Here is a 16259-nt window from a genome sequence, read left to right as displayed (position 1 = left end):
ATTCGTTTCGCAAAACATAATGATAAATTACTGTGCGTGCCTCTAGCACAATTTATAAACAATATACCTATACTACCCATGTATTATAATATATTAATATAGTTATTGGAGTTGTACCTATACATATTAATTTATAATCAGGTTTATTTTCTCTAGAATTATTGATTTGACGCTTTTATGAAAAAAATAAGAATAGTTACCCGCTACACACGGCGTAAACATCAACAATATTATTTTAAAGGCACCATATTTGATATGATTTAAATAATAAAACATTATTTCAGACACATAAATACAAATTATAAATATTATAATATAAGTGTTGATAAGATTTCTGTACTCATATTTGTATTCCTTAACGAATCAACCTTTTCTGCAATTTAAAAAAGCTGACAAAATAAAATGCACACGATACCATTCGTTTATCGTGCTCGCTTGCCAGTTAGTAATTACTAATTACTAAACATACCTTACTCAACCATTACTAAACAGTGTACACCAACGTGTTAATATTAATATTATGTCGAACTGTTCTGCAGGCCAGTTGCTGACCTCTAAAATTACACAAAATATAGCTAATAACAAAGTATATCTAACCTAACCAATATACCGTATAATGATTAGGAGATACTTAAACGTGTTAACGATTACCCATTATCCGTCGGTACACTGATAAACAAAACTTATGTAATAAATTCGTAATTTTTCATAAAATAATTTTGCTTTCAAATCAAATTTTCCAATCTTCTTTTTTAATTTAAAAATGTGAGTACAATAAGTATTTATACTGTAGTCCGTAAATACCCAGTACCTACATTATTATTAATGAAATCTGTAAAAAAAAATGAATTTTAAAATATTCTAATAGAAAGAACAGAAAAATAATTTTTAATATTTAATAGCATATTGTTAAATTAATATATACATATTTATACATATACATTTTTATAAAATAGTTATTTGTTTTTTTAATTATCTCTCATTACCTGACAATGTGAAATTTTCTTAAAAATAATAAATTAAGAAAGATTACTTCTTATTTAATTGAATAATATTGTAAACTATGTAGAGTTTGGTCAGGAACACAATGCTAAATTTGTCAAAACAATTTTAAAAATAATGTGTATTAAAATTAAATTTGTTAACTATTATATATTTTTTAGATCAATTGGATAAAATGATTAAAGTTTGTACTTGACTTTTTATTAAAGTTGATTTTTCTTTCTTTGTAGATTTCTTAAACTCTGAGAGAAATTACATTGAATTATTAAATAAATGAAAACATTTTACTATTTAACCAATCATAGCCTTACCTAAAATTTCTTATCAAATACCATTACAATTTATCATTATTTTCAAGTTTAAAAAATTTAGAATTTTGACGGATAATAAGTAAGGTTTTGTTATATGTCTTAAATGTTTAGTACTTTAATAGGTATAGGATAATATAATTAATGATAACTATAGAGAACTAGTCAGAAGTTAACATTAGACGAATGTGAAAGTTGATTACCACAATAGAAGAACCGCTTTCACGCAGATCAGAAAATCTAACTAGTGTTTAGTTATGTTAAAAGTACATGTTTAAAAATGAATAATACATAATATATGTAATTCAATAAGACAGTAGTATAGCATTAGTATAGTTGACTAATAATTATTATATGATAGATAAGATAACTATGTTCTATATTTAGTGACTGATCTACTATACAGCACATAACTCATCAGTTGTACACTTAACTCAATATGTATAAATTAGTTTTTATGAGTAATTTATTTTTACATAATCCATTACTTTAACAAATCTTATTAACTAAAATAGTTAATCATTTACTATGGTTGAATAAAATAATATAGTAGTAATTTGTACATATTATACAAATAAACAACTGCTCTGATTAAAGTGACAAAGAGTAAAAGCGAATAATAATAAATTGGTTCTTTTATTTTCTGATTTTCTGTATAAATAATGAATTGTACAGAATTCTATATTGAACACTATACATTAAAAATTATTAAACAAAATACTTGGTTCTACATAGCACAATATTATAAAATATCGGGGGGAAATGTATTAATTTAAATAAACATAAATAATTATTAAATAACAATAAAATTTTAATTTTTTTTTCAAAGGGTTCTCTATTTATTTAGGTACAAAAGATGTCTAGAGATACCACATCATATTGATTTACCTATTAGATCCTAATGAAAAAAAAAATTAACAAAAACTTATAAGATAATTTTTCTAACTACTATTTTGTACAAAATAGAAAAGAACAAAGTTAACACTTAAGAAAATAATAAAGTAAATACAATACTTAAAATGTAATAATAATAATAATAATAATAATAATAATGATAAAAAATATTTATGTACTCGAAAGATCTTTATTGTGGGAACTTACATGGGGACATCATAATAATAGTATTTTATTATTTTATATTATTCACAAAATAGTTAAAAAACGATACTGGTATTCACAGTGATCGTTTTAAATATCAAAGTATTAATTTATGAACAAAACAATGAAACTTTGATAAAAGCATAAATTACCACGAGTATCAGTTTTAAGACAGGTGTCATATATATATTAAACAATTGATCTCAAATATTAATTAATAATGTTTATATTTATACATACATTTTTACGGTAAAAAATTTTAATTAACAGATTCTGTTTTGTTTTGTATTTTTATATATATATTTATATATATAATGCTACTTGTAAAATAATGTTTACAGACTAAGTCACAATAGTCATAATATTAGATTGGAAATAATTATCACAAAAAAATGTTCAATAAACGCTAGATAAACACCCGGAGTTTTTCTACTACACCTAATGAACACCGAAACGATGAATTTCTCATTTTGCATTATTTACTTCTTCTAGTAAATAACTTCGTAAACAGTTGCTTTCTTGTCTCCGGAACCAGTTACGATATATTTGTCGTCGGCCGATATGTCACAGCTCAACACCGAAGAAGATTCTTTAGACTATAAAAACAACAAAAACCAAAACATTAGTAAAAACAACAACAACAAAAAGGATTATCTAAGAAATGAAAGCGTCACTCACTTGGAATATGGAAGCGCCGTACGGTGTGCGCCACGCATTAAGCAAATTGTCTTTGCCCGTCGACACAAACCATTTACCACACGTCGCAAAGCGCAACGAAAGCACGCACGACTCGTGCAGATGCAGTTGGTATTTGTCCGGTTTGAGGGCGTGCAACACTTCGACGTTGGAGTTCTCCATGCCGACTGCCAACCATTCGCCGGTCGGACAATAACCCAGCGAGAATATCTGTGCGGAACAAAAAAAACGTCGAGTGTTATAATACGACGAATCGCAAGTAAGTCGCACACGGTATATACATGCGCGCGTATACGAATAAAAAACGGATGCAACGACGACCGGATGTCGTGATGCGGAAGAGACGTACCTGTGACGAGAAATCGTGTTGCTGTAGCTGTCGGCCCTCTCTCAGGTCCCAAGAGCGGACGGTGTTGTCCAGGCCTCCGGTCCACAGTTTCGAACCGTCCGAAGAGATGTCTATGCACGACGCTCCGTCCGTGTGCCCTTGGAATTGTCTCACCAACGTCTGATTGTGCAAGTCCCACACGGCTATGTTGCCGTCCGAACAACAACTGAAGCAAACCTGCGGAGACGGGGCAAAAAAAAATGATATTGATTATTTGATCATTATTGGTCGGCCAACGCGAGAAATCGATCATTGTCGGTCGCGATGTTATTATTGAGCGCTCGTAAGTACCTTGGAGTCCGGACTGATGGCCAGTGCGTAGCACGCCGGCGCGCTGGACGTGAGCTCGGCTTTTATTCTCGGCGTAGGTGAGGCCAGATCCCATATGCTCAAGTTACTGGCTTCTCCGCCTACGATGAGCGTCCGGCCGTCCGGCAACAATTTTACAGATCTTATATAGTTATCACGTTGCTGCAATCAAAACAATTATCATGTTATTAATATTAATATACTTATACCTACAATACATAGACACACACACGATCGAAATTATTGAAAATTCTTTATACACTTAAAACTATCGCAGTATTTTATAATTTGGTGTATTTTAAATTATTGATGTATATTTATTACTTATGTGTGCTTAAATATTGTAAAAAATGTCATTACACGTTTTCTTGATTTTCAAATTAATAAACGTATTAAACGCAAATATCATTGCATTTTACTTGTAAACAAAAAATAAATATTTTGCCACCAAAGGCCATTCCCCTCTTCCATAAAAAAAAAAACGTCCTCTTATAACTTTGTATTTATTATTATACGTACCAAACAGTCTAGTTGAGATACGGGCGACTTGGACCCGGGTTGACTGATGTCCCACACTTTTACGCAGCCTTTGCCGCCGGTATAAACGTACTTGGTGGGATTGCTGATGGTCACGGCACACACGACTTCGCCGTGCCCGAGAGTGTTGATCTGACGGGCGTGTCTCGGGATGCCAGGACCCATCAGTGCATCAGGCGGAAAGGGCACCGGTTGCATTTGACCTTCGGCGCTCACGTGAAACGAATACGCTCTTTAGAAAAGAAAAAAATTGTTAATATTAACGTCGATCATCCTCAAATGAATGATGTATATAAAGTATGTCACTGTATACTTAATGACTTTGAGAAAGGATCATTTAGGCTTATTTTTTCAATTAATTTATTATTAATAAATTTTTTATTTCGTTTTTTTAAAAATAGTTCGGAAATAAATGGCACTGAAAAATTGATGGATGAATTGAAAATGTTTATGGAGGTAAAAATGGCGACTTTAACTTAAACCAACAGATACTTTTTATAAAAATGTACACATTTTTTTCAAAGTGAACCGTCGAAGTCTTAATTATTTTTTAGAATCTCACTAGTCTATTTTGCATATTTTGCCAAAAAAGTCTACGCGCGCCATCTGAGTGTGTCCAACACAAAGTTAACTAAGAACTCGTCCACAGCAGACGTATTATATAATTTGTTTGATATTTTTATCGAAGTTAAGTTTTTAAGTTTTCTGTCAGACATCACGCAGGTAACTGTGCTGCGCTTCAAATATTATTTATACAGGATTTACTTACGGTTTTCCACCGGGAATTCCCAGCCCAGGTCCGAGGGGTGCTCTCATTTGTGCGTGAGGATCGTAACCAACCTGCAAATCATAATATCGTCGATTAGAAATTATTATTATTATTATATTAGAGTGCATATAACACGCACTCCATTAGCGTTTATTGTTTAATCGTTATCGTAGTTAATAATTATACTCACCAACGCCGGCCTGGGGTAACTATTTAATGCAGCCGATGGCGGTAAGTTGTTGTGGAGGGCGCCGTAAGCACCAGCAGCAGCCGCGGCCGCTTGAAGATCGTGCGGATTTGCACCGCCAGCCAGGTAATGCGGGTATTGCGCTGCAAAACAACGAGGAAAATACATGTTAGTCGAATAAAATATAATTTACACTTCGACTTTTGATTGAGTCTTAGTTGCTCTAATTACCTAGCGAAGGTCCTTTAACACCCATGGGTTTCATTGAGGAACCGGCGGCTCCGCTACAACCGCTACCGCCACTTGTCGGTGTGATTGACTTGGATATCGGCGTGCTAGGTTTGTCTTCCATCTTCTTGGTGGATGGAGTACTGGCATTGGACGAAGTACCGCTTCGCGGGCTGTAATAAAAACGACAAATAAAATTTAAATAAATGAGTGAGTGTATATAAGTAATGCATCCGTCGTTGAAATAAACATAATAATATACATTATACACTTTACCTACACATAAGTAGAATATATGTATATTCTAATAACGAGTATAAGCGATGATAACAATAATAATATAAAAAAACATTAATATGTAAATTATACCTGTGTGGTCCGATGTGTTCCTTTTTGGGTTGTAACTTGTCAATTCCATTTTCTCTTGGCGAGGCTGTACCATTAAGCGGTGAGACGGGGTCCTGTGAAACGGAATATTATACATTATGTTAATCCTGCAGCGACATTGTTCGGCTATTATTACGAGGTTTCGTTATCCTATTATACACGGCAAGCATTACTTTTTATATATTTATTTTTTTTTTTAAGCCCGATGTATTATTATTAACTATTGCTCGTTTATACATAGTTAAGTAAAATATAATGTAGTAGGTACCTACGCAAAAATACACAATATACAATAATATGAAACGGATTTTTTTTTATATTTGTAATACATAATATACAACGAATTATAATTCAAGTGGTACTAATCGGAAAAAAAATCAAATCGTTTTAATATAGATTATGATGTATAGAATTTGATATTCAATACTGCAACAACACATATCGTAAGTTTATAGAAGATGCGTTTACAGTTTTCGAAGTCGATTATATAGGTTTGAAAAAGTCATTTTACGCACAAACGTTTGTGCTCTTCACGGTTATAAAGCTAAGATAAGGTTTTGTTAAGTATATTTTGTATTCTTCTTTTCAGTATCAGCGTGTAAAAAAAAAAATTATGACTTGAAAGCGTGTATTTTTTAACGGGACAAGGATCGAATGATATTATATTATATAACATACCTCACTGGCATCATCGACTACCAAGTCTTGATCGCTTTTTTCACCATCGCTCGCCTGTAAACGATAAAAAGAAAATAAATACGATGAAAAACGATTTAATAATATGTTCAGGAGGAGGGTGGCGTGAGATGAGTAAACGTAGTATAAAAGTTTAATGGTAGAAGAAGAAGTTTGCCGAAATGTTATATCATGTGGTGAATCGGTATATAGGTATAGGTTTTATGCGAGCAGAACTTACGTGACAATCTTTTTCTTCTTTTTTTACTTTTTTGTGCGGTTCAATATCCGGTGAGCTCCTGACGCGAAATTTCTCCCTTTCCGCAGGTGATATAGAGCTCCTCTGTGTAAATAAAACGAAAAAAAAACCATAAGAATAAAAATAATAATAATAATAATAATAATAATAAAAACGTTAACCAAACATTTCTGTTGTTGTTGTACTCGTCGTGGGTATATATAGGTATGTACTATGTATATACCTTATATGGGTATATCATATACACACGCACAAACCTATATCTATTTCTCGTCCTCTCTTTATACAGCGAGTGATTTCGGCCGCTCGTTAAAAAAAAAAACCGAGTAACCAAATATTTGAATGGAACTCATATATATATATAATATTATGTGGTTTTTTCCATCGTCGTATGGGTCGAGGGTTGTAGGAATGCTTGTTGGTAGTGTACGTGTGTGTATCGTTGGGGGGAAATATTACATTTGTCGAAGTGAATACGAGGAAAAAAGAGCCGGGAGGGCGATGGCGGGAAATAAATAACGTGTGTCATAAAAAAAAAAGACGGAGAAAAAACATGTGGCGCGTTGGTCGTTTTTCGCCCCAGACCCCCCGCGGTATACTCACACGAATACACACGCGCACGCGAACGCCCGCGTACCCTAAGGACCCAATAAAAACATCCCTTCACCCTGCGCCCTTGTACGTACAAGATAGTTAATCCAATTCCCGGGAGCCGTAAACGGACGAGCAAAGAGGTGGTGGTGGGTAGCATATATATAACCGTACAGTGTACACGCGTATAATGCGTGTATATACGTACAGTTTATATATATATAAGACTTTGACGACGTCGAGGACGACTATCCGCGCGGCGGTGGCGAGGGGGTGAAATAAAATAAACCTCTCGCGTCGGCGAAAAAAATAAAGTCAATTCCCCAGGGGCGCTAGAAGGCCAATTGCCGGGTGTGGTGTTAATTGCTTTTGCCCGCGCCCGAATCCCGACGAGAATACGACACGATAGTTAATTTATATAGAGGCGCGTCCTGCAGCGCAACGACGACCGACTGCGTTGAATAAATTTCGTTAAATTGAAACATTTTATGGCGGTTCGCCGCCCTTAATCGAGTCTTATACATACATATTATATACTATAGTATAATTTATATATAGGTGTTATATACGTGCGTGATGAATTCGTGGCGGCCCCGCTTTCGTTTCTCCGGACTCGCAACGGATTCTATCGGAGGGGTCTTTTTTTTTCTTATCTCATAGCCATCGAAATTCGTTTTTAACGAACACAAAAACCCACGGTAATAACAAAATCGATCGTGAAAACATTATCGTTGAATTTTCGGCCCGCTTTTTTAACAGAGGGAGATTTTAATTTTTTAAAATTTTTTTTTTGTTCAACAAAGAGACGCGCACTACAAAATAACGAATTTCCACGAAAAAAAAGTTGTTTTATAATGCATTATATAGGTAGAAATACGACGAACAAGTTTTAAACGACATTATTGCTACCTACCTTTATTGTGAGTATATATATATACAACACTCACTTAACCCTCTAGACAGTCTTCATCACAGTCAATTAAGCGCGCGAAAGTTCGCCGTGTTTTAACAAATTTCAATTATGAATATAGTTTTACAAATTACTTGGGCTGCTAATGACGCTGATAACGCAGTGCGTTAATGAAAATTTAATTTTAATTGAAAAGTATCCATATATTTATTCCTATATAACTATATTGATATTTAAATATAGTACCTATATACACTGTAATATTGAATTTCAAAAACGTACAGCACGAGATTTAATTGATAATTTATATAAATATTAAATACTACAATAATATATACCTACTCGATAGTTATTATGAATTCGGATTAACGAAACAGCCGTATTAACACAATTTATTATCTTTAAAAAAAACCAATCATTGTTTTCCGATATACGTATACGATATAGACGTAATGACTTAAAAGCACTTATCGGGAATTTTAAAATATCTACTGAACACATAATATATGCGCATAATATAGTGAATTAGTAAATGACATATCATGTGCGTTTGGTATATGAATCATAATTAATTCGATTTATAAAGGCGTCGAAAAAATCATATATTACTATGTTTATTGTGTTGGTATACATTGAAATGAAAACGTAAAGATTCAGAGGCGACTGGAAATATATGTAATGATATGGGGCCATGGGGGGTAGATACACTGTCGTTGTTTTCTTGCGGCTGCGAAGCGAGCAGAACCGCCACCGCAGTAGCAGTGGCACACGGTGGCGGTGCAGTGTGTAATATAACTTCCGAGACAATTGACTGTGAGCGGGAAGTGAAGAAGCATTTTGGTTGGGGCGGACGAGAAAGCTTTTACTGTATACTCGCAACGAGTGAAAACGAGGTAAAGTGTGGGCGGAAGAAGGCGCGGGCTCTACGAAGTTGTTGTCGACGACGACGACAACGACGACGGCGGTGGTGGCGGCGGCGGAGACGGCGTTCTCGGTTTAAACTTCATCGAGAACTAATCGGCCGTGTGTAACGCGCCTCCTCACCCACCAGTCCAGACGGTGGGTAAACTTGCACAGCATCTCGCGTATACTATCCATATATACATAAGTATACGCACGCAAGTGTGGGGCGGAGGCGGCGGCTTTAATTCATTCATTTGCAAACTTGTAATCGGCTCACGTCGTCGTCGTCGTCGTCGTACTGACATTGTATATACATACATATATATATAATATATATATAGGTACCAGCAGCGGCGGTGTCGGCAGCAGAAGAGTTTTTGTGGGCCGAAGAGAGGGAGAGAGACGGACAGACAATGACAGAGTGCCAGAGACTGAAAATAAGGGGAGTTTTGCCGCTATTGCACGTGGAGCTATATTGCTTCAAATGGTGTAGTGTGTGTTATTTCTCGTTATATATATATACATAGGCGCCCGAGGGTAAAGACAAGCCGCGAGGGCGGAATATAGGCAACAAAAACCCCCCTCGACCCGCAGACGCTGCCGCGCCACAGCCACGTGATGAATTCGCCGGCTGGGATTTTCGCGTATTTCGCCCGGGGATTAATAACACGCCCCTCCGGAATCCAATCACGTCTCCCACCGTACCACCACGGCCTCAGCATCGCGTCTCTTCGCGCGACTGCTGTTTTGATAACGATCTCCTCCGCTTTTTCTCCGCTTCATCCTATTCATCACCCGCTCTTCCGCGTAAGACTCGCACACACGCACGAGGCAGTCTGACAGATGATATCGTGGTCTCTCTCCCTCTCAGTTTATGTATACCTTCATTGTTGTCGTCGTCGTCGTATTCCACAATAATAATAATAAAGCAAAAAGAGGGCGAAAAAAAAAGACGTCGTTTTCGGGAAAGGTTTGAGCGCGATAACAATAAAAACGAGATAGAACGAGTGAGAGGAATAACGCGGGTTTATATTATACGGTAGACACGACCGCAAAATTCCGCTCAGCCCCTTGTTGGAAGAAAAAGCCGAATTTATCAATTGGCCGGACTCGTTAAGATCTTTACAGGCGGTGATTTTTTTTCCGCCCGAAATAAAACCGAGGGGATCGCGACGACGTTTCTTCAACCGTAATAATAAAGGACGTACGTTCGCACGATGTATATAATGACCCGTACATTATATAAATAAAGGATGAGGGTAGTACACGTGACGGAAGGGGCAGATACGACCAACCCCAACAACTCTCGTCCATGTAAACGACATACGAAAATATTATTCTTTATTCCGCGATTAAATTTAAATAATAAAATAATATTATAATCTATATCCTATACGAGGGGAACGTCTCTCTTGCTGCATGTCGCTAAATTCGAAATAATTAACAACAAATCGTTTATAATATAAATCGATGAAAAAACGAAGAAACGAATCTATCTAAACAAAATTCCTGTTCAAGACTTGTACTGAATACTCGTATAATTATGTGTGTTGTATGATAATAATATGTTCACGAAACGTCAACGTGAATCTTCGCGTATCGTAAACATAAACTAACGTATATAGCGTGTCGTGTTTCGTGTGTGTGTGTGTTCGCGGGCGCCAGCGAACAGAATGACGTGCGGCGTTTTGTATAATTAATTCACACGCGATAATTTATAATATATATTATGCCAAACGCTAACGCTGCCGCCGCCGACGACCGCGACGGGTTTCCGATTCCACTTGTCTATCGTGTCGTTGTATAAGTTATAATAGTATAGGTACCTATAACAAACGTTTAATTAAACATCAAACGACCCGACGACGGCCCAACAACGCTATTTATTCGGTTTTACTTGTTACGCACAGGGAAGTCCACCGTCAGCACCCGATTACAAACGAGACAGTGGTTTGTAATGACAATACATGTATATTATTATATTTATATACAGAGTGATTCATTAAATATGATCAATACCATCTTTTTAATCAATTTATTAAAATTTAAACTTTTGAAATATTGTAATTAGGTATGTTTTCAATATATTCTTATATTTTTTATACCATTTAAGTATAATGTCTTGTGACGATACAAACTTCGTTTTTTTATATGAGAATCACATCTTTTCCTTTGCGTTACTAAACAAATATATTTTTTTAAGTTATTATAATGTGTATAAATTAAAGTTCGAACGTTATTAAAATGCAACAGATTTATGATAATTATTATAATTTATGTTTAATAAGTTTGAAAGATATGGGGATTTGATGATTGAACATAATTATAGTAGTTGTTGAATAAGAAATTGGCGTTAAAGGATTATTATCCTAAGTAGTTATACATATTAAATATAATTTATATAAAATGATTGCAATGATTGCATATTATATTATACATTTTAATAACTCAGAAATAACTACTCGTCTGAATTTTAATGTAGATATATAATATAATAATTCTTTTAAAAAAGTTATTTAGTTACTTAATAGTTCACAGTAAAAAAAGACTTGTAAAAAGTTTGTAACGCCATAATATACACGAATGATTTAAAAATCTGGTCTTAAGTATACATATTATGAAACACTTCATGAATTAGTTTGAATAAATTCATTATTAAAGGATATACAATAGAGGGGTGAGTATATACAATAAATGAATCAGAATCACCCTGTATATTATAGTCAGTAGTCACGGCGTGTCTATACTAACAATAAACACGTTATGCGTGTTAGATAAACCCGTGTCTTAATTATACTATAATACAGTATACACGTCGTGTCATTACATACACAATATTATACGTACGCTGTACACGGTAGGTATTGCTATTAAAAAGCAAGCATATTACTACCTTTTGGCTTTTAGTGCCTTTAATAAATTATCGATGTCAGGAATTAACTTGTGCAGACAAAATACGTATACGAATAAGTTTATGTGATACATTGATAGGTGACTATGAAAATTGTTTGTGTTTGGTAAGGGGGGATGATGGAAGAAAGGACAAAAATTTAAAATAATCTATAAGTAGTTAAGGGGTCATGATGATAATAATTTTTGAATCGGTTTATTAAATCGTTTTCTTTTTTTCAATGGATAGGTAATTAGTTTCGACAGATAAACAAGAAAAAAAATTAAAAGCTAATACCTAGGTACACATTGTCACGCGCCGTCCGACGTAACCCTACCACTATCAACGAATTTATAGTACCAAGGTATAATTACGGACAAACAATAACCGTATAATCGAGAGACAATATATATATTATAAACGTTGGATATAGTAAAAAAATCAGTTTTGAAATCGTTTATCGGTGAGCAAATGCGAATAAATTATGCGTGCTTGTGTACAAAAAAAAAAAAAGAATTATAAATAAATAAATAAACGTAAAGCGCGAAAATAATTTTAATTTAACGCGACCACCACTCACGTAGTGTTGACATTATATACAACCATACATATATAACTATATACGTACCACCTTTGTTACTGCGCCATTTATGCGTGATTTGTTATATATATGAGTATATCTATGTCCTATATTAGTATATTACTACATACAAGTAATATTATATTATGATAATGTATACAATGAATAATATGTAATATCGAGCGGAATACGTTCACGCGGGCGAATGTCTATTTTAACATTATCGTCGTGACAAGGTAAATAGGTATATGTCAGCAACTTTGTGACACGCACCGTGTTCACCGATAACTCCACATCCCGTCTATATAACCCTGGTTCACCTCTTCTCAATTCTCATTGATAGAATATATTATGATAATATGTATTATATAATGTAATATCTTTTGTATTTTGGCGGGTAATTTAACGGCCAATGAATTGAACCGATCCTTGACTACGGCTGGGATGCTTTAAGTCGGACTAAAATGTGTATAATGTCGTTGATATAATTATTTATTACGTCATGATTATCATGGTGGTGGTTATAATCATATTATATTGTATATGATTTCAATTAAACGGTATGGTTCATCGGGTCCAAGATATTGGCGGTTTTCTACGACACTGATTTTCCGGGGCGGAATCGTGTTTTAATAAAACATTCACGCTCACGTCGTTACACATACGCGCGTTGGTTTATGCCGACAAAGGGATAACGCGATATATACACTGTACGCCCAACGCGCAATAATATAGTTGTTGTTTTCGGAAAACTCAATTTCTCTCCCGTACGGCGTGATGGTATAAGATGTGTGCGTGTGTGTGTGTGTGTGTGTGTATATATATATATATATATATATATATATACGGCCGGTTGCGGTTTATCGATTCGCCTACGGGCGTGGAGGAGATTGTGGAATGAACGCAAGTATAGGGTTGGTGGCGGAAAGTGGTATCCTCTATAGTAATACCGTGGAGATTAGTCGTTGCGTCTCCGAAATTAACTCTTTTGGCCGCCGCCCTCGTGTTAATGGTTCCGATTACAATAATTATTACACGCCGGGCCCCTTTGAACTCCTGCCACCACCAATCCATTATTAATTATAACAATATCGACCGCGATAAAAATAATACTACTCGCCACCTATCCATTCAAGATAAGAGGCATTAATGATACTTATATAATTATGTATGTTTTTCGCATATCGTGTAGATGACACTAAAACACGGCAAACTATATATCTAAATATTAGGAATATTTATTTTAATATAATAAAATACATAATACGGGAGAAAAAAAATACTATTCAGACGTTTGTTTATACATCGCAAATTTATAAGAAGAAAATATTTTATGCAAATCGCATATACAATAGGCAATGGGTTTTATCTGAGCACCAGATCGGTTGAATTATTCGCGTCCCCTATAATCATTATTATTATTACATGGTCTCGGTATACCGGTAAATCCGGTACGCAAACGAGTCATCTCTCCCGACGAGCAGATGTCTACATCGAAAACAGAATAAACCACAACCTATTGGATATCAACTATATTATATACATTCGTCGTGTATGTATTGCAAAATCTATAATATTAAGCATGACATTAATGACGTGATGAAAATAGTATATTTATTGCAACTTCAATTGCCGATTTATTTTTATACGATTCAGGAAATTAAAATAGACAAGAAAATAGAATCATTGAAAGCACACTCGTATATTTGTTTTCAAATAATGTTAGTCGAACGTTTCAATGAAAAAAAATTATTAATAATGATATGCAATTATACGCTTAATATTATGAAGTGATGCTATTGAAATAGTGTTTGCGGTACATAATATGTATAATTAATAATAATGCATTTTGTATAGTGCTATAACAACAATTAGAGATAAAATAAAATATTTTAATCTATATAATATTTATATTATATGAGAATTTAATTAGATAATAAACAATGGATTGTATGCGGTGTAATCTTTACAAAAGTCAACAGAATAATTACTAAGTATTTATACGACAGCATAATTTATCAAACATATTAATAAAAGCGTGTAACCCATACAATTATCAACTCGCCGAGATGAGAAATTAAGAAACCAAATGGATATCGTATTGTAGGTTAGGAAAGAATACTTATTGTACAACGGGTATAGTTTAACTCATCTTAAACGACAGCGTACGTAATTACAAAAGAAGAAAAACCAAATATTAGCTACTGTTCTCTATAAAACAAACGATTTATAGTAATCGCAATAATAATAATAATAATAATGTGTGTCGGGTTAATGTCTTTTTTTGTCGTGGTCAGCCAAGGTCAAAGGCAATCGAAAATTCCCATTAAGGCTTGGCAGTCACAAGCGAGAGGACGTTTATACAATGTCGTCGTGAAAATGGCTTTCAGTAAACTACGACCTGGTGAAGTAGATATTATAGGGAAGGTTTTACGACGCACTCGTTTAGTCAGTATGCGAGATGACTACACGGATACTGTCCGAAAATTGTTTATAAGAATGTTTATTGTTTATCGTATACATAATATAATCATAATAGTCCAATGACTTATTCTTGATTGAAATGTCACTATCACATTATACAATATGTATATACGCATATAATATCGATCACATTACAATTTCAAACGATTAGAGTTAGCTGAAATTTAACGTTTTTCCCCGTTCGTCTCAGTGTACGAGCGCACGCATAAAAACGTCAGTAGCATGGAAAAAAACAGTCTTGAGGGATTTTTTATATTTTTTTATTACTATGTCGACCTCGTAATCCGTTTCTTCGAAGTCTTGTTTTATGCCATTATTTGATTTTTTTTCCACCCCATCCGTCGGCACAACTATACGCGAGGGTATTTTATGTACGTGTATACAGTATACATATACACTCTCACACACATCACATAAAGCCTGTGGGGTTATTCCCTAGAAAGGGCCGACTGGTTGATGAAACGGACCGGAAAATAACGTTACCGCATCGGCTGCACAGCTCTTCCTCCCTACTTTATCGTTACGCCCTTAAACGAGTTTACCCTCTTGTTACACCGCTCTGTCGACCGAGGGTTCATGTATATATATATACATATAACGAGAGGAGAAAAAAAGAAAAGAAAGAAAAAGAAATAACCTCGATTTTTCCACGTTTTCCATCCCCACGGGGGATCGTCGCCGTCGTAGTAGTAGTCGTCGAAAAAGGGCCGTCCGTCCAAGACGAAACGGATTGTTGGCAAGAAGAAATATCTCGAGCGGAAAAAAAACTAATCCTCGATTACGGGGGATTTCCACGGATTTTCTCTCTGCCGTTTTTTCTTTTTTCATCTCCCAAGTTTTCTACACAAATAAATATACGATTTGACGACGACGATACTATATATATTGTGTAGTAGTCCGTAGTAGTACACCCGCCATTCAATAACTATACACAATAAATATTCGCTTTCAGCGTTTCTTTTTTTACTTTATACTTTTCGATACTTTACAGGAATATAATATACAAATAAATCTCGTCATATATAATATATATAGGACAGTCATTGACTTCACGGTCA

The 16259-nt window shown here is 34.5% G+C and overlaps 1 protein-coding gene across 4 annotated transcripts in view; it reads right to left on the bottom strand.

The window, feature by feature from the left end:
• Positions 1-1927: 1927 nt before the first annotated feature.
• LOC114121096 (transducin-like enhancer protein 4) overlaps positions 1928-16259 on the bottom strand; it is a 41549-nt gene continuing 27217 nt past the window's right edge. For all 4 annotated transcript variants that reach the window (XM_050203989.1, XM_050203991.1, XM_050203988.1 and 1 more), the window contains 11 exons: positions 6826-6927; positions 6588-6641; positions 5892-5983; positions 5526-5695; positions 5298-5437; positions 5108-5178; positions 4321-4570; positions 3784-3963; positions 3454-3669; positions 3087-3314; positions 1928-3004 (listed from right to left, as the gene is read on the bottom strand). In XM_050203989.1, the coding sequence (XP_050059946.1) occupies positions 2897-3004; positions 3087-3314; positions 3454-3669; positions 3784-3963; positions 4321-4570; positions 5108-5178; positions 5298-5437; positions 5526-5695; positions 5892-5983; positions 6588-6641; positions 6826-6927 (1611 nt within the window). In that variant the 3' untranslated portion in view covers positions 1928-2896. The remainder of the gene's footprint in view (positions 3005-3086; positions 3315-3453; positions 3670-3783; positions 3964-4320; positions 4571-5107; positions 5179-5297; positions 5438-5525; positions 5696-5891; positions 5984-6587; positions 6642-6825; positions 6928-16259) is intronic.

Source organism: Aphis gossypii, chromosome 3, assembly GCF_020184175.1.
Source record: "Aphis gossypii isolate Hap1 chromosome 3, ASM2018417v2, whole genome shotgun sequence".
Lineage (NCBI taxonomy): Eukaryota > Metazoa > Arthropoda > Insecta > Hemiptera > Aphididae > Aphis > Aphis gossypii.
This window is presented reverse-complemented; position numbering and strand designations above follow the sequence as displayed.